This window comes from Spea bombifrons, chromosome 1 (genome assembly GCF_027358695.1).
Source record: "Spea bombifrons isolate aSpeBom1 chromosome 1, aSpeBom1.2.pri, whole genome shotgun sequence".
NCBI classification, from domain to species: Eukaryota; Metazoa; Chordata; class Amphibia; order Anura; family Pelobatidae; genus Spea; species Spea bombifrons.
In genome coordinates this window covers 106,808,417-106,827,899 of record NC_071087.1, presented here as the reverse complement: position 1 = coordinate 106,827,899, position 19,483 = coordinate 106,808,417, and the positions used below count along the sequence as shown (strand labels likewise).

The window sequence follows — 19,483 nt, the reverse complement described above, 5'->3', positions numbered from 1 at the left end:
AACCGTTGCAATACATCTTAGAAAAATACTTTGAACATTAAAAAGGGATATGAGGGCTGTCATAAAATTGTTTTGCACATTATTCTCTATAGAATATTTTGTAGAAGAGCTACATGCTTATTTGCCTGTATATTATCTACTGTAAAAAAAAATTTTTTTTAAAGCACCGTTTTCAGTAGTTTAATTTAAACATGATTAATTTCATATTAATAGTCAGGATTATTTGGACTAAACATATATTCTCCCAGTTCACGGCCCACAGCTATATTAAGAACTATGTTTTCAAGGGTCGACAAAAATTTGCACAATAATGGCACCATGAAATACAGATTAGAAATTTTTTTGCAGCACAAGCAGGGCCTTTTTTGGAAACCATAGACCTACATGAAAGCGTGCTGAGAAATAAAAGCTGCAGTAATACCCCATATACATAGCTTTTATGTTCTAGCGGGTCCCATCAATACCTTATGCCGTACCCTATATTTTCCCCATTCTGTGCCAAGTTAAACAGCTATAGGAGTACCCTTGGGGATCTCTTGTCTTCTTGATACCAGTTTCACACTTTTAAATACCCATGTTCATCCAGCAAGAGGTGATCAGGGATGCCCGCATGGTCTAGACAGACCTCCTTGTGCATGCGTAACTCATTGAATTCATTGGTACCACTTCCATGTCACCAATCATTGCTTTAAGCAGCTAATCAGTGGCAAGAATTCTGATCACAGAAGAGTGCAGCTGTAGCAGAACTAGCCGGAGTACTGATATGTATTCTTCAGTGGGGCTGTCAGGAACAGTCCCTTTAGATAATTAAAGAGCAGTCAACTCCCACACTTCTCTGAAGTTCTAGTTTAATATAGAATTGAAGTCCTTCCGATCCCTCCGTGAGTCAGATTTGCCTAATCATATTGTCCATGTCAGCACCTTAAACAGTTTGATTGGACTCTAGTGAAGACATACCGAATACACTGGAAAGAACAGTAATAAAGGCAAAATTAAGCAAACATTTCGCATTAATACTTGTTTGACCCTTCAGTTTTCATTCCTTTACATCAAGTAATATACTAAGTTGAAGTCAAAACTGCTACATTTTGTCCAGCTGAAACATTCCTATGAAGTAGGGAACTGCCAAGCCACATTTAGCACTATGTTGCAGAAAAGAACTGTTAGTCATGTTTCACACACAGTTACTCTTAAACTTAGATCAAAAGCGAAAAATTGTAAAGGGAGGGTGCACGAATAAACACCATTTACGCAATGTAAGATTAGACATGCATGAAACATGTAAACTTTATTAAAGAAGTGGTCCAAGTATTCACTAGGAGTGATAGCAGAACGACAGACAAATGAAAAGAAATTAACACAATAGCAGCTCCATCTGTAGGTGCACTAACTGAGCTCTTTTGCTGTTAAGAATACAGCTCTTGCACAGCTGTGGTTGAAAGGATCATAGTCTTTGTATTCACTGAATACTACATTATGTACAGATTGTCCCAAAAGATAGACGTGAAGAAAGCAGTTCATTTCTGTTGGTCTTTTGGAAGGGGTCTCCTAAAAAGTAGTATATGCGGCTCTGCAGAGGGGAAAAAAATATATATTAATCATTCTGCAAACATTGATAGCTTATCTTACTTATTATATGCCATAGACTATTACCAAAGGTGCGGTTACACACTACACAGTAGGTCCGTATCTAATATGGGAAACGCTACTCATTTGTTTGTAGGTGCAGTTACTGCATTACTGTGTGTGTTTATATACGCACATACAACCTTGAACACATTTCATAAATCATAATTTAAGAGTATACACCAAGTATACCTAAAATACATTATGATAACCATTATAAAGCATGCGACATAACATTAAAACATAGTTTAAAGTGAAGATTTCTTAAGAATTCATCACAAACCTAAAAGGCATAAAAGTGGTAGTGCCATGACATCCCTTTAGCAGAATGTGATTCATGTCTCCTGTAAGCCAGCATGCATGGCTTCCTCTCCTTAGCGATATTATAAACACTGTACCCACCTGGTTCATGGATCATGTAATGGACCCAGCCAAGGCTTTGTTGTACACCAAGTCTTCGCCATTCTTCTTCAGACATTAGATGTGTTTTTGGTACTTGCTTTGCCAACTCTTTTGGCAGCATAACATGCCTAGGGGGAAGATAAACATAGGAGTTTAGAATGAGACAGAAACCCTCCCAAAACCAAACACACTAAATAGGATATTAAAGAGAACAAACAAAGAAAGCAAGCACACCAGAACTATAGTAAGCAGTGAAAAAAAAAACCATTTGCTGTTTACTAATCAATCCATACAGCATAATAGAAACCACACATTTTTCAAGCATAAGCACTTTGTCAATGCATCCTGTCCCTTGTATGAGCAAGCGGTTACCTGACATGTTCTACTGTAATATTCTTCATACCAATTAAAATGACAGCATGCATCAGCGGTCTCCACTGATTACTTACTTTCCCCAAGATAAGGTGCCTACAGACCTCAATCTGTCGTGCACTAGCAGGGATTGTAAGTATTTAGTTTACGGCTTTTTAGGTATTTAGTCGAAAAGTTGACCTCTGGAACAGTAGGAAAGCGGTATTATGTAACTTCCTGCCCTAAAAGGTATCCCTTCTCACCATTAGACAAGCTGCCTGAAACAGCAACTAAATAGGGGAGCAAACACAACAGAGATGAAAAGCATCATGATGAGCTGGGCTTTAAATATAAACGGCTTTTTTTTTTCATTTTAATCTGCGCTAGTAGTAGGATTTGGGAAGACAGATCCACGGCAACACCGTCAATACAGATCACATTCCAAAAGAGCAGGAAGGACATCACGACACTAAAGAAAGCTGCTATTGATAGCAAACATAGCTGGAAAGAAAAAAGGTAGCCTTGCGGAAAGTAACTTGCCTCCCTGCTTTGAAGAACAATTATTAAAGCACTTGTTGAGTGCCTTAATATGCATTCCTCATAGAATATCCTGCCTCATTCACAGGGGACTAAGTAGTAGGTATTTGTTACTTTATGCAGAACAGGAAACCTCACATAAGATTTTGCACAAATGTTCCTTAGTGCCGGTTTTCCCGGTAAAAACAAGTTGAGGCGGCCTTTCCTAGCCGGCTTCAGGGACAGAAATAGCCTCAGCTATGTTTTCAATATGTGGCTTGGTTATGGATGCTTGATTCCATTTGCAACAAACAGTTACATAATTACATTACATGCTGCATCACAGGCAACCCAAGAAGACTCCAGGTTATTTATGACAGCTATAGTCTAACAAAGTTTCAATGGTATAAGTGTATGTGTGTGAAACAAAGCTACTATGTAGGCAACAAACATTACATGTACACCTAGTCATACGACAACAAAATATAAAAGTATGGTGGGAGCTCTAAGTATGAATGATGTAAACAGTTCTAGAGAGGAATTCCTATGTCAATCAATACCGTCTCACAAAGCAAAGCTAGAAAGTTTTTTATCAATCCAAAACAATTAAATAAAGTTTCATTGAATAACGTCCCCTCAGGCCTGACCTCACCATGCTTATGACTTATTTTGAATCTGGTAACCCCAAAATTCCTCTTAAGCAGACTGAACTTTTTACAACGGACAGAAGTTTAAAACTACCACCTAACTCGCGGATATATATACACGCCCTCCGGTGAAGTGGCACCAGTTAACAGATAAGGAACACAGTAAAAACGTGCAGCGCCTCCCCACTTACCTGTATTCATACTTTTCATCCGTATACTTGTCGGAGTAGTATATATTTTTGAAAGACATGTTATAGACTCTGGCGGCGATGCCGCGGACACGCTAAAAAAAAAAAATCTGACTCCTCCTTCGCCGGTTTTGCCTACCCGCCTGCTGAGACGGTTGCAGTCTACTAACGGCCACCAATCGTATGCGTTTTGAATTCGACCACACTTTTCTATGATTGGTAAAAAGTAACATAGACTCCAACCAATCAGAAGCTACTTTGTTTACTATTGACGCTCGAGAACTACGCGAATTGTCCAATAAAAAGTCTGTTGCTAAGGTTTGCTCAAGTTTCAGCAGAAAGTGACGTATTACGTACTGCATTGGCGTAAGACCCACGGAGGGGGACTGTAGAGATAGGGTCGTGTATGACCACGTGTCTTAATGGTGTTGTGCGGCCATTTTTGTTTTGGGCTGGTTAATGTTTAAAAGCAAAAGATAATTCTAGAAATGGTTTACACGAGAGCGGAGGTATGTTTCCTGTCTGCAATTGTCGGACGCCATGTTCAATGTGCGTTCGAAAACTATGTAGTGCACGACCGTTAGGTGGTATTAAGGTACAGCTCTGTAGCGCAAACCTTCACGTGAGCAGCTTCCATGGCTTCTTTTGCATAGATTTATATACATTCTGACCGAGTAAATGTGTTGGGGTAAGCGTTTTATATAGTTAAATATCCACAAACCTAAAATTCATGTGATGATGTAAAAACCTGTTTTATGGGCTACCCAGCACCCAGAAAATTAATAAACTGGCAGGTTTCCCGTTGACGGTGCCATAAAACAGATGGCAATGACACGAAATGTCTGCAGGTGTAACATCTCTGTACTTACTACGTGGGACGCATAACCCCCTATACTGTGGCAGACATATAATTATACACCATCGTTTAGTTAGAGCAGTATGTATATGCATTTGCATGTTTTATATATTTTGTATAAGAGAAAAATATTTTTTCACTCCATTTGACTGGAAGTACCTTTGGGATCTTTATAAACTAAAGTTATTATGAGACCTCCCTTTAATGATGCCATGGTGACGGTACTGAAGTTTTGTTTGTTTACTATTTTTTTTTATCCTCACTGTAGCTAATTCCAGAATGATCAGCAAACATGGTTTTAATAAAGTACAGGAAGGAAGTTTGTGTCAAAGGAGTAGAAATGTAAGAAGAGTCCATCTAAAACTAGATGTAATGAAAGGAAGTTTTACTTGATTGAGAGGAATATAAATAAGTGAAACAAGCAAAAGTGGTAGAGGCTTATACAGTCAGGGAATTCAAACATGCATGGGATAGGCATAAAGCAAGGTCAAAGGCTGATTAAGGTTTGCGTCTTCGTATAGTGAAGCATGGACAGACTAGATTGTAAGTTCCTACAGGAACAGGGCTCGCCATTCCTTATGTATCTGTATGTCAATTGCTGTGTTGTACTTGTCGTTATCTGTAAAATTTTCATCTTGTACAGGGCTGTGGAATCTGTCGGCGCTTTATAAATAAAGTATAATAGTAATGGGTCAAATGTTTTTTTTTTATCTGCCCTTAAATGCTGTGTTTTCAATATACACTTTATGACCAAAAGTATTAGGGCACCTGACCATCACAACCATAACGAGCTTATTGGACATGCTATTCCAATAGCTAAACCACAGCACATGGTGACACAAGTGAAAAGGAGTGGGGTTGCCCTTTATGTAACAAATAACAAAGTTTAATCTTATATGAGGTAAGGAGTCGAACCAAGAGACAGTTTGGGTAACTTGAGAACTTGGTAACAAAATTGATATAGGTGTGCTTTATAGACCCCATGGACATGCAGAGGAACTCGACGACCTGCTGGTTGAAGGAATGACTAAGGTGTCAGTGGAAGACAAGGTTTTCGGTATGGTGGACTTCCTGCTGTAGACTGAAAAAAAACAAAACTGGGTTTGGGTCAGCCTGACATGGAAACATCTGCAATATTTAAAAGGGATCGGGTCTGAGACAATTGGTAGTGAAGCCAACAAGGAAGGCGGATGTATTAGATGTGGTATTTACAAATGGAGACTTGATTTTGATTGTCACTGTAGGAGACTGTAGTGATTATCAATCAGTGTGGTTTAATGTAAGGGCAGGGGTTGCATTGAACCACACTGAACCTAAGGTTCTTTAATTTTAGGTTCATTTTTCTAAAATGGAACGATTTGTAGTTGAGGCCATCATGTTCTGATTGCTTTTAGATAATAGGAGAAATGGGGAACAATCATAAAGCTAAGCATAGGGAGGCAAAACACATTAGACACAGCAAAATAAACATGGAGGAGGAAATTGCAATGTTAACAAACAAGAATGCTATGATTTTTTTTTTTAAATTGATAAGTGACAGAAAAAAACAGGAATAATTCAAGACAAATGAAGGGATAAACAAGGATAAATGTCATCTGACTAGTTAAATACTAGTAATCCTCTCTTTTTAAAGAGAAATGTGAGAGATCCATGTTAGCAAAGAGAGTGACATGTAAAACAAATGTGAACTTTCCAAAGTGAAAACAGACAAATCTGTTGGGCACAATCGGATACACCCAAATGTATTAAAAGAAGTCGGAAGTGCCCTAGCAAAACCGCTAGCAGACTTTACCAGTCGGTTCCAGAAAATTGGAAGTTTGCAATTGTAAAACCGCATCACGAAAAAAGAAGCAGGGACGACTCAGCCAAATACAGACCAGCAGACTTATGTCAATAGTTGGCAAATTAATGGAAACCATGCTAAAGGATAGGATTGTTAAATATCTGGAGGTAAATGGTTTGCCTGGTCAGGAACAACATAGGTTTACTTAAGGGAGAGCTTGTCAAACTAACCTAATTTAGTTTTTGGACTGGATAAATAAAATAGTATACCAGGAACAGTTGATGTAGCTCATCTAGATTTCAGTGAGACATTTGACACTGTCCCCCATAAATTGTAGTCTTTAGGTTTGGATGTCAAAATAGTTGAATGTATAACACACTGGTTAAGTGTCAGGAGACAGAGGGTTATAATTAATTATGTTTATTCAGAGGAAGGACTTGTTACTAGTGGAGTACCTCATGGATAATGGTTTATTTTATTTAAAAAAGGTACGAACAAAGCAATGGATACAGCATAAAACAAAGTTTGTAGTCTGTTTACCGACAGAGAAAATGACACAGATAAATCAGAATTATATCGGGAGGGAACATACCTCAACCCATTCAATGACTTATTACACTGATGCAGTCGATGTGTCAAACATGTCTACTAGAGATAGCAATCAAGGGTAGTTCTGCGTAAAGCAATAGGAGAGGGATGAGCGAGAGAGGGATATAACGTTCAAGGAGCTACTCTTACAATAGATTACAGTGAAGGCCCCAGTTAGTCACTCGTCCATAAAAGAGGTTGGACGCGGGACCCAGCTATAAATTTCAGCCGGTAAGCCCTCAGCAGAGAGTGCCAACTCCTCCAGCTCACGCTTGCGCTCTGCCCAAAGAATCCGTTCTCTAAGGGAGAGAAGGGCAGAGTTGCCCCAATGTAAAGGGATTAGAGCTTCTCCTGCTGTCAAGAGGTGGCAGATTACAGATTTTTTTTGTACCAAGAAATCGGGTAGGTCATATGTTGAATTAGAAGGAACTCTGGTGTGAATGGTATAGTCTTATCTGTAAAAAAAGAGTATGTGAATGTTGGTCCAGAATGGGACTATTCTAGGGCATTGCCGCCATAAATGCAAATGCGAGCATGGAGATGCCCCACATCTCCAAAGTGTGTTAATTGTGCCAAGGTGATAAGTTGAGGTTGTCGATGGGGGTCAACACTGTTTCCGACTTTCCCATAAAGGTGGGGCACAGGATGTAGGGCCGTGAGAATGAGCTTATAAAGCAAAATATACCATGGGCTAGAGGTGAGGCGTAGGTGCAGAGGCTTTCAAAGGGGGTGAGGGCTCTTAATAAACAGTGTTGCTGGGCAATGGATCGGAGGAAGTTATTTAGTTGGATGTGTCTAAATTTATCAAGAAGGGTGGTAGGCCTATTTGGGCCTTTGAGGCCATTCATCGAGAGGAAGAGCCCTCTGCCGATGAGGTGGATAAGAAAGGACCCGTCCCCAAGCCTTGAGGGAAGTCAAGATTATCCCAGGGCAAAGGGTTGAGTTGAAGCCTGTCTCCTGGCAGTGCTCACTGCAAGCCACGTGAGTGCCAGTTCTCTCTCCACCCCAATCCACTGCTTCTGCTGTCAGTCGCCAGACCACTCTAATATATGGAGGAGGTGGCAGGCTCTACAATAAGTGTGCGGGCATGGTAATGCGAGACCCCCTTTACATTTAGGGAGGATTAATGTCAATGTTTTATCCTAAGAGTTTATTAGCCTAAACAAAACACAGGAAGTCTGAACGGAGAGTAGAGAAAAAGGATAATGGGATATGTATAGGGAGGGTTTGGAACAAATACAAGAAATGGGGCATTATGTTAATCTTAATAGTGTTCACTCTACTCGACCATGAAATCTCTAGCTTGGATCAGGAGGACAGATATGATTGCAGGGCAGCCAATAGAGGGGAAAGTTATATTGATAGAGCCAGGAGAGGTCAACAGTCAACCAAATCCACAAATATTTCAATTTAGAGTGACACCAGGCAAAAGGAAAGGAGGTGGCTATCCTCCAGAGGTAAGTTAATATTAAGGATTTCTGATTTTGAAACTTCAATTTTAAAGTTCAAGAGATTACTGTATATGCAGAACTCTCGGAGGATTACCGGTAGAGAACGGTTCTAGGACATGTGATTGTGAACAAGAGGTCATCTGCATAACGTAGAATCTTATGATGGATCCTACCCATGCAAAGACCCCCTATGTCTGCATTTAGTCTAATGGCTTGCATAAGTGGCTCCAGCGAGAGCAAAAGCTATGGCGATAACAGGCTCTCCTCCCTGGTCCCATTCAAAATCTAAAAAGAACACCCACTTATGTGCAGTCTCGCATTGGGAACAGAATAGAGAGAGCGGACCCAGGTGAGCATTCTCGGGCCAAAACCAATATTTCGGAGCGGGGCCTGCATGAACGCCTTCTCTGTGTCCGTAGATTGAAGATCTTATCCTGGCACAAACCTCGTTTGTATGAATCAGTAATGGCATATAGGGTTTTATACGGTTGGCCAGTATTTTTGCAAATAGCTTCAAGTCTAAATTGAGCGAGATGGGGCAATAGCTACCACACTGCTCAGAGAGATATCGAGGCTGCAAACGTGTGGTCATGAATCTGGCCATCTTCCAAAGTGGCCAAAGACCTCCTTAAATACTAAAATGGTTAGCCATCAGGGCCTGGGTATTTCTCAGTTTGGGAGGACTTGATGGAAACCATAAACTCTGAGAGTGTTATCGGGGTATCAAGGGCAAGTGTCTCATCAGCAGAGAGCCACCCACCAACCATCCTCTCAGATACTCCTCTAGCTTTGCCATCCTTCTGGGGGAGGGGGAGCTCTGATCTTTTGGCTTAATTTTATATAGAAGGGAGAGGTATGTTAGGAACTCCTGGGCGATCTCTGAGCAGAGAAGACAGGCATGACCTCCAGGTGTGCGGATTTTCAGAATGTGGGTGGGCGTCTCACCAGGTATTTCTCTGTTTTGTCTTCATGTTCATCGAACAGTGCCTTATTCTGGAGATAAGATTAATGCATCATTTTGTTAAGGATGGATGCCAGCTCTTGGTGGATTAGGATGAGCTGCTGCAGGTTGCCCTTGCCCAAGGAGGTTTTGTGGGATGGTTCAACAGCTGCCATGATCCGGCCTTAACATTGTAAAAGAACCCGAGCCAGCTCCACGGGATAGAGAAGAGAAAAGTAAGAAGAAGAGGAGATAAGTTATTGAGAAAAAAAAAACAAAAGGGGAGAGGGAATGGTACGGGGCAAAGTAGGAGGGGGTAAATGAATGGCCAACTTTCACAATAGACACAAACAACGCCTGAGGGGCAGTAGGTAACCAACTCAGCTAAGCAAGAGCGTTTCTGGAGGGGGTAGTGTTAACTACACCAGAAGAGTGAAGCACATCTGAATCCGTGGTTGAACAAATAACAATAAACAAGTTAACACTACTAAACAATCTGTGTGCTGCCGCTCGCAGTGGTATAACCCAAAAAAGAAGTAAGAGAAGAAGAAAGAAAATATATATATATATATAATACCAATACATTTGAACATGCGCATAAAAATTATCCCAATATGCACGTGCACACATATATGCCTGAAAGTTGTATCAGCAGTTATACAGTCAGAAAAAAAGGGAAATATATAATTAACATAAGATATTACTGGTATATTTATCAATAGCCATATATCTCCAATCGTATATCCTATGACCAGGTATTCATGAGTGCATATTTGCAGAGTCAAAAGGCAACATTATCAAACGTATGAAATTATTTGGAGGAGAAGGTAATTAAGCCCAGCTGAAGCACAGAATCGCTCTCAGAGGGGAAAGAAATCATATAGGTATAAACACACATGGGGATTATACCTACACACATGTGCGTACATATGTGTGCATGTACTCTTGGAAAAAACAAATATATATATATACATAATACTAGTCGATATGAATAGACACATTAGAATTTTCCCAACATATGTGCACACATATATGGGAAACCATACTTTTTAGAACCAACCTCATTGATGACTCCTTTTAAGGTGGTGTGAATGGTTCACTGCTGGACTGGCTAGGAATATTTTGTCTCACCCTTGAGGCATCCTCCCTATGAGGAGTAAAGCCTCCTGCTGCTATTGATCGGGAAGAATTGTATCCTAGAAACTTAGACACAGTATTCACGTAGTTTTGAGCAGTACTGTGTGCTCTAAAAAATCTTTAAATCCGATGGAGGCAGATAATTCTTCAGTGCTGGTTTATGCACGGCTGAAGAACACCTTTATACAATTTTGAAGCACGTCAACGAGGAGATTGTGGACTAAAATATGTCTGCAGCAGCCTTCCCCATTTATGGTTCATCAGTTCTTGTCACTTGAATTTGTCAATCAGTTGGACCAAACACATCATCTGCAGGGCATTTAGCTGGGGATGTGGAAAGGGGCAAATGCATTTGGGAGGATTCTGGCATTGAAATGAATGTGTTTGAGTCTTTACAGCAGGGAAAAAAACAGATTATACGGGCCAATGCACCTTGAAGAAGCTGTGACACAGTGAAACATGTAGAGCTGAAACAACGAATCGATAAAATCGATAATAATCGATAACGGAAATCATCGATAACGATTTCCGTTATCGATTAATCGAGTGATCAATTCGTTGTTGGAGCACTCGGCTCCTTTTACTTACCTCCGCGAGCGTTCCCCGCTTCTGCTACACGCTCTGCAGTCTCCGCCTTCTTTTAGCTACGTGACGGATGTGACGCGTTCCGGAGGTAAGTATTCTTCATGTCTATGTGCACGGATCGCACAGAGCCACTCGCACAGAGCGAATCGCTCTGTGCGAATGGAGCCACTCGCACAGAGCGGTTCGCTCTGTGCGAGTGGCTCCACTCGCACAGAGCGGTTCGCTCTGTGCGAGTGGCTCCATTCGCACAGAGCGGTTCGCTCTGTGCGAGTGGCTCCATTCGCACAGAGCGGTTCGCTCTGTGCGAGTGGCTCCATTCGCACAGAGCGGTTCGCTCTGTGCGAGTGGCTCCATTCGCACAGAGCGGTTCGCTCTGTGCGAGTGGCTCCATTCGCACAGAGCGGTTCGCTCTGTGCGAGTGGCTCCATTCGCACAGAGCGGTTCGCTCTGTGCGAGTGGCTCCATTCGCACAGAGCGAACCGCTCTGTGCGAGTGGCTCCATTCGCACAGAGCGAACCGCTCTGTGCGAGTGGCTCCATTCGCACAGAGCGGTTCGTGAGTGTGGGTGCAGGGCAGAGTGGGGGTGGGGGTGCAGGGCAGAGTGGGGGTGGGGGTGCAGGGCAGAGTGGGGGTGGGGGGTGCAGGGCAGGAGACTGGGTGCAGGGCAGAGTGGGGGTGGGGATGCAGGGTGTGAGTGTGGGTGCAGAGCAGAGTGGGAGACTGGGTGCAGGGCAGAGTGGGGGTGGGGATGCAGGGCAGGGTGTGAGTGTGGGTGCAGGGCAGAGTGGGTGCAGGGCAGAGTGTGAGTGTGGGGGCAGGGCAGAATGTGGGGGCAGGGCTGGGTGCAGGGCAGAGTTAGAGACTGGGTGCAGGGGCACAGTGCAAAGTGCTGGGTGCAAAGTGCCAGTGCTGGGTGCAAAGTGCCAGGGCTGGGTGCAAAGTGCTGGGTGCAAAGTGCCAGGGCTGGGTGCAAAGTGCTGGTGCAAAGTGCTGAATGCTGGGTGCAAAGTGCTGGATGCAAAGTGCCAGGGCTGGGGCAAAGTGCTGGGTGCAAAGTGCCAGGGCTGGGTGCAAAGTGCTGGGTGCAAAGTGCTGGGTGCAAAGTGCTGGGTGCAAAGTGCAAAGTGCTGGGGCAAAGTTTCTTGAACAGTAATAGTCCACCTCTTTTCAGAATGTTTGGGGTTATTTTGTTTCATAAATATTGTGTTTGGGTTCTTGTACTTTGAAAATATTGTTTTTTATTACATCATAACAAAATAAGAATGTTAATGTAAATTTTAAGTTGTTTTTTAACATCCAGTTCATTAAATTCTTTTAAATAAACGAAAAATTTGCATATTGTTTTTTTTTATCCGATTAATCGATTAATCGAAAAAATAATCGGCCGATTAATCGATTATTAAAATAATCGTTAGTTGCAGCCCTAGAAACATGTGTGTGACAGAACATCATACATCACCATACCAGGCCTGAGTGGCCGATGGGAGCTTGGCGTTCATGGAAGTCAAGTTTCCTTGTAATTCATTACTTTATAGGTCTATACACGGGAGCATGGAATAACAACTTAACCTCTGTATTATGTTTGTCTTCTCCTCTCCGGCTTTATTTTGGAGGTCTTCAGTTGCTATCTTGCCTACACAAATATAGCTCTCCATGACAGGAGTGTGATTTACCTTGACCACAGTATTGTATTGTATTGAAAAACTCTAAATATGTAAGTATTATTTGTTGTATTTTCCTTAACGCACACATGCATCACGTTGTTTTTAATTTATTTTGTTAAATACATGTGTTTCTGTTTCTGTCACACTTAATTGATCAATTTGTTACTTGTATCTCCAGTGCTATTTGACCTTATAGACTATATGGGCTGAATGTTTGTTTTCTATCAGCTGTCAAATTATATGGTTCTATGACAGAAGCAGTCTGAACCACAGTGTAGCTCTCGGGCAGATCTAGAAGAGGATCCTCACTGCAGAGCATGGAGAGAGCTTCCCCCTAGAGGTCAACAGGAGACACTGCTACAGATGGAGTGGAATGTGGTACATGGATGCAAGGGCAGAGGAGACACATTGGCAGAGAGCAGTAGAACCAAACGGTGGTCAGGAGCCAGGCCAAAGTCAGGAACCGATAACGAACAAACACGGGTCAGGCAAAAGAGTAGTCGGGGCACAGAACATGATTCAGGACAGGCGGCAAACTGCGGTAGTCAGGAAACAAGCAGAAGTCAATACCAGAGGTTCAAAGATAATCAAAACGCTAGTGAAGTACTGAGGCACTATCACAGGTTATGGTAATTCACAAACTGAGGGGTTAAATATCCCCCCAAGCTCCACGACCCTAATTAGGGGGTGGAGTAAAATTGATAAAGGTCTTTAATTTTCCTAATGAAAATGCATGAGATAGCCGTCCACACATGTGCAGATGGCTCTCATGTCGTCACAAGGTGCGCCCCGCTCTGATCTTCTGATGCTCGCATGAGCGCGGCTATGAACTGCAAGGACCTGCTGGCGGCTCCCGCTAACTAGACGAGCAGGCAAACGGTAACATGCAGTTATAGTGAGGCAAGGCCTACAAAGCCTGTTTTCTGACATTTCTCCAACTGTCTGTCCTACTATGATGTCATTTGGCCATGACAGATATTGTAATGATCTTTTGGTCCACCCTGCTCAACCCAACCAAAATCTAACGTCTCGGTTCATAGAGAACATGTTCCATTTACCAACTTGACATGTTACCAGTTCTTAAACCTTTGGCAATGGAAGCAAGATTCTGCTGCCCAGCTATAGCTTTTTAATTAATTTAGTTATGCTAAAAGCTAAGAAGACAACAATTCCCCTTTAAGAACATAAAACTGGAGAACATTTTGCATTCTGCTGTCTAATAACAGCTTTGCTCAATCAGGTAATTTCAGTGATTATGTATCAGTAGTTAATTACCTCCCCGGGGTTCAGGACATCCCACTACTTTTTGTTTCTCTTAAGTGCCTGGGGTGTGTTTGCACTGTAATCATTATACTCGTTGTAGCTGGATTAATGTATAATTATAAAATTAGTATCCCGATTTTTAGGAAGTAATTTTGGGGAGTCCAAAATTGCAGCATATTTCACTGTTTATTATTTAGTACCAGCTTTGAGTTTATTATATTAACTAGTTTCCAAATAATTTCAACCTTCTTCTCGCTGCAATGGAATGGATTGTTTTAAATATCTATTTTCACCAACATTTTATTAAAATGTACCAACAAGCTCTAAAGAGCCACATGTTTTTCTGTTCTGCAGGTACAGTGCGACATTTGCAGTATATAATAGTTTGAAGATTTTAGTTAGAATCTTTAAAGGCAGGAGTGGCGGTTATGCATGGTAGGAAGGGTTAGGCAAAAGGGCCCCATAAGCACCTATGATTTGTACAAGCCTCAACGCAGACACCCTTCTTATTTCAATTTTATGATAAAGTAAAGTAAAGGATCTTGATCCCTACCTGTTAGCAGGAATCTGCCGCTACTTAGTGTAGCTGCTGGTTTCCATGGTAACAAAATAACTGATTCCCGTTTGTTGGCAAGTCTTCTATTATTAGATCCGCTTGACCACATGGAGGAGCAATTGTCTGATCCCTGCTTACATAGAGGGATAGAATACTGTGATGCTACACGCCTTCCCCAACCTTTTAAAGCCCCCATATGATGAGAGGCAGCAGAGCTGTACCCCACAAAAGCATGTTCACCAGGGGAACCGAAAGAATAACATAATTTAGGAAATATGTTTTATGTCTAAGGAAGGAAGGAAGAAGACATTTTCTTCTTCCTTCATCTAATCTTTATCTAGCCTGAGATAATGTTGTGTAATCTACATGCATGTATTTATATATTGGGTAGTTTTTCTAAGGGGAGGGGACTTTCAAGAAACAGATATTTATTTTTTATTACTCCATCTTTATTGTTTGGTGTATATCTGGGAAAAAATAGGGAAACAATGTTTTATGTAATTTTTGGCATTGGTACCATTATATTGTGATGTGGTGTATGGTTTGCCTTTTATTTTTTTCATTTATAAATAGCTTAAATTGTCATAAAAAAGATACATAGGTTTCTTTAAAGTGTAAGCTATTTATGAGGTTGTTTTGTATGGCAAAGAATGTGTTCTACCCGCTGGTACACAAATGGTTTAATTTAACATAATTTAGTATGATCCCCGTTTGTTATTGTGTCCTATGCATATAGAGGTTTACAAAGCAATACACCCCTTGGCACCTGTGGGATGTGTCCCCAGGTTAATTATTTTTTGTGATCTAAAACAGAACAGGGAAGTTAGGCATCTGATCAGACACAGATGTGTTTCTCCTTTCTTCTGATGTCCAAGATCTAGGCTCAGCATACTGTATTATCAGCCTTCTCACTCACTAGACCATTAGTAGATGAGTAGAATCACTGGGTGTGTAGACCCTTACCACCCATTTACCACCCATGATTCTATAGTTTACCTCACTAAATAAACAACATTTATGGTTGTCATGGAATTAGTAGCAAATTTTTTGGCTATTATGATTTGATTATTTGATGCAAACAATGCTGTCGTGCTAAACAAAGTAGGTATAGTGAAATCTGCAACTTGACAATTTAGGACATTAGGTTACAAAGCCAATACCCACAAGCTTGCAGTGTTAGAGGTTTAACGTACACGTATGTTTATATATAAATATAGTTCTGCTTGGAGACCCATTATTGATTCTCCTGGTTTCGAATATAATCTGTTCCTCTCACGGTATTGTGCTTTCTTTTGGAATTTCCAATATTGTACTGATACAGTTATTGTGTGAATAGCTGTCTTGTCTGAAATGCAGAAGTGAATGCTGCAGACTCCCATTGAAGTGCAGGTCACGTATCAGTGAATGAACAAGATTGCATGAATATTGCACTCTTTATTCAGCGATTGGATAAAAATGAATGCCCTTAACACCTACGTACATCCAATCTCTGCTGCTTCCTGTGTGCTTATTCTTCCTGAAGCTTTAATTATTTATCCTTGGAGAGAATTTGACTGCTACAAGCAGTCACGACTCAGCTGGTTAACCCTAAAGGCACCAGTCTTCATTATCATGTAGCTTATTCACAGAACCAACATACTCGGAAGCATAGTTTTATAAAACAGCTGTTTATACAAAAGCTCTACATGTATGACTCAATTGTACAAAAGACAAATTCTATTCACAAAATGGTATACGGATTCTCTCTGTTATATGTATTAATGTATAACAGGTAGAAAGCCCATAATATTAGTAAATATATCACCCCTCCTCCCAAAGAGTTTTATTATAATGAAGACATGCATTCATTTATCCTACGTATTATGATTTGTGTATTCTCCTAGTTATTATTTATAGTTCATTTGCAGTGTGAAAGACTGAAATTTCTATTGGCTTCAAACTAAAGCATCAACATTTTTGACTGCAATATTTTTTATTCTTATTATGAATGGTGCTTTGGATATTCTTGTAGTTGTAATTTGTTATTATATAATTATATTAGTTATGTTGCAGGGTAAAAACCTGAGATTCCCCTTGGCTAAAGCATCAACAATTTTGTTTACTATTTTTACTAGTATTATTGTTGGTAATGAATACGTAAACTGGCCCTACTGAATCCGGACAAGAAACTGCTTTGAATCACAAGGTAGCAGAAATCATGTCCACCCAAGCTAATCGAGAACAAAAGAGTATGTATTATCCTTCAATGCTCTGCTTTGTTGCTCATGCATATCCATTCATAGAGGTGTTGGAAAATACGTATGACCACCAGGATTTTAGTTTTCTCCATTTAGTTATCATTGGAAAACATGCATTTGGATGAAAGAAATGTGGATGGGAGATCCAGTTTGTTGTTGAAGTTATTCTTCAATGTGTCATTGAAGAAAGATACCCTTCTTACATCCTTTAATACATGGGGTAATACAGGTGTTTGAGAAGCCTCACAGCCATACCCGGGAACTTTTGACCTCTGGCTACCTGCAGCCTTCCCTTCCGGGACGCGGCCAGGACTACCCACTGACGTCGGTGGGCGGTCCCCTGCTGTCAGGGGGCGTTCCTGCTGACATTAGGGGTGTTCTCGCTGAGGTCTGCTGGAAACACCCATATTTCAGGGGAAAATGGGCGGGGAGCGGGGCGTGTCAAGACCCTGCGACCCGGAGGATTTGGGTCTTGAACCGGAGAAGCGGTGCTTCACCCGGCAATCTCCGGGTCAAATCCAGAGAGTTCCCAGGTATGCTCATGGCTCTCCTACATATCTTTGCTTTGCAGATCAGCATCTTCCTTTGCAGAGTCAGTGGTGTATTTTAGTAAGTTTCTCATACCTGTAATAGGTGAAGAGTTTACTATTCTACTGATTGGGTCTCCATGTTCACCACGATGAATGGTGTGCTATCTAACTCAATTTTATGTTTTACAGTGTGAACGTTGCCCAGAAAAACCCTAGTAACAATAGGAACCAACATATTATCTTGAGTCCTACTCCACATAGCAATGTCTATGTTTTTAGCTATACATCACCAGCATTATGAAGTATGTAGTATGCATTCTCCTTTTTTAATCTGTTCAAGAACTGGATAAGATGCAAGCAGTGTTACAATCCCTTGCCGTAAATGTGCGTTTTGACAAGTATCCCCTAGCACATATTAAAGAGAAAGCTTCACCAAACATGAATGTTTGTTAAATTACTGCCATTGCGTCCTACAAATTGCTGGACATGTTTCTTAAATGGAGGCTTATAAAAAAATCTCGCTTCATAAGAAATGTAGAGAAATAAAGAGCCCCCCCACCTTTTCACCAGTGCTTGGAGACCATGCCCTTCTCTTTATAGCATTGTTTTAACTTTTAATACACCCACGGCCTTTCGAAATATAATTGACCATCATTTGTTCTTTATTCCTATCAAATCCTAATGATTTCATTGAAAAATTCCAACGGATTCTTATTCCTGTGTGTGTTTCCATGGCAACCCTTGTTGCTAAGGGAGGATTCTCACAGCATATCACACTGTTTGCAGCTGGATGAATTGTTCCCTTGCATAGTCAGGTAGTCTGAAATGTTACCAGTTGTGCTAATGCTTTTTGTAATATGTACCCATTCGGTGCCGAAACGGCGAACGATAAATTGATATACGTGTTACCGGATTTAAAGCAGAGAGGGTATCGCAGTATCACATATGCCTTTATGGTATGATTAAACTTTATCATTACTAATTTTATTCAAAGAAAATGTACATCTATTGGTTGTGAGCGTCCTGCTGTTAGTGGCATTTAGGGGAATGATAAAAGATCAAAACCAGTGCTACTTTGTAACAGAAGAAATTTACATTGCATTGGATCCATTTCTGAGACCCTCCGCAATACCCTTTCAGGATGTTCGTTTCAGTAAAGAACATATAGGGTTTATATATTTAAAAAGTAAAGGGATCTGTGCTGGAATGTAAGCCAGTTTCGCAACCCTGGTCCCCAACAATGCCCAACAGTTCCAAGGACAACACATCTGTTTTTCAGACTTCAGCTATTTCATGAACCACCCAGAAAGAAGCAGAAAATATGACTTTGGGGTACTTTACTTTAGTTTTGAGAATATTGGACCTAAACTAACCTACACACAAAGAGGGTTTGGAGGACGTGGAACAATAAGTAACATTACCTACCCTAAATTCTGATGTAAGTTAATCATTTAGTGAGCCTTTAAAATATTGCCCAAACCTGGGGGACAGCTATCTTTTCTTTGGTTTCTACTAATACTAATTTCGGTTTCCAGGGATGTGCCGTCCTATGACAGTAACATCATCTAATAAACGGGTTCTGCATCTATGTTTTGTAAGCTGTGGTTACATACACAATCAAAATCTCAGTCTTTTTTTAAGCATTTTTTAAACTATGGTATGTGGAACCTTTTTTAGCCTAGAAAACACAGTCAACAGATCTTTTTTGGAGTATATTTACCACCCTGCTGGTGTTCAGAGCCAAACCCTTTGTGATAATGCAGTACACAATGAATTTGAAGTACTAGTGGCCTCATCCCAGTATATCCCACAGCTGTCTATACTGAACGATCTTCTGACCCTTTAGCAGCCACTACTGTAATGTCATTTTTTCTTACACATAAGGGTGGATTTCAAATGGAAATAAGGGAACTACTTGACCTAATACAGATGGGTGAGTAAGCCATGTCTAGCTAAAGTTAGTCCGACCTAAGATGCCATACATCATTGCTGTAGGTCTGAAACGTGCGCTCACATATAAAAACACAAACTAAAGAATCTAACGATAACAGAGAGACACAGAAACAGCTAAAATCTACAAAACAGCTAATTATTAAGAAAATTGCAATCCAGATCCCATTCGCGGATACATTTACCATATCTATATCTACTTAAAAATATATA

At 40.8% G+C, this 19,483-nt stretch overlaps 1 protein-coding gene across 1 annotated transcript; it reads right to left on the bottom strand.

Moving 5' to 3' along the window:
* Positions 1–1,257: 1,257 nt before the first annotated feature.
* On the bottom strand, positions 1,258–3,902 carry CKS2 (CDC28 protein kinase regulatory subunit 2). The gene is made up of 3 exons (XM_053467788.1): positions 3,734–3,902; positions 2,029–2,156; positions 1,258–1,570 (listed from the first exon to the last, which is right to left on the bottom strand). Exons 1-3 carry the CDS (start codon positions 3,790–3,792, stop codon positions 1,518–1,520), a joined length of 240 nt encoding a protein of 79 aa, XP_053323763.1. The 5' UTR covers positions 3,793–3,902; the 3' UTR covers positions 1,258–1,517.
* Between the last annotated feature and the right edge of the window lie 15,581 nt (positions 3,903–19,483).

What these genes read in the sequence shown, in the direction of transcription:
- CKS2 (XM_053467788.1), bottom strand. Translation starts at nt 3,792, where the DNA reads ATGTCTTTCAAAAATATATACTACTCCGACAAGTATACGGATGAAAAG. An exon ending in GATGAAAAGTATGAATACAG is followed by an intron (nt 2,157 to 3,733) that starts GTAAGTGGGGAG and finishes TCTTCCCCCTAG; the next exon opens with GCATGTTATGCTGCCAAAAG. An exon ending in TTACATGATCCATGAACCAG is followed by an intron (nt 1,571 to 2,028) that starts GTGGGTACAGTG and finishes TCCCCTCTGCAG; the next exon opens with AGCCGCATATACTACTTTTT.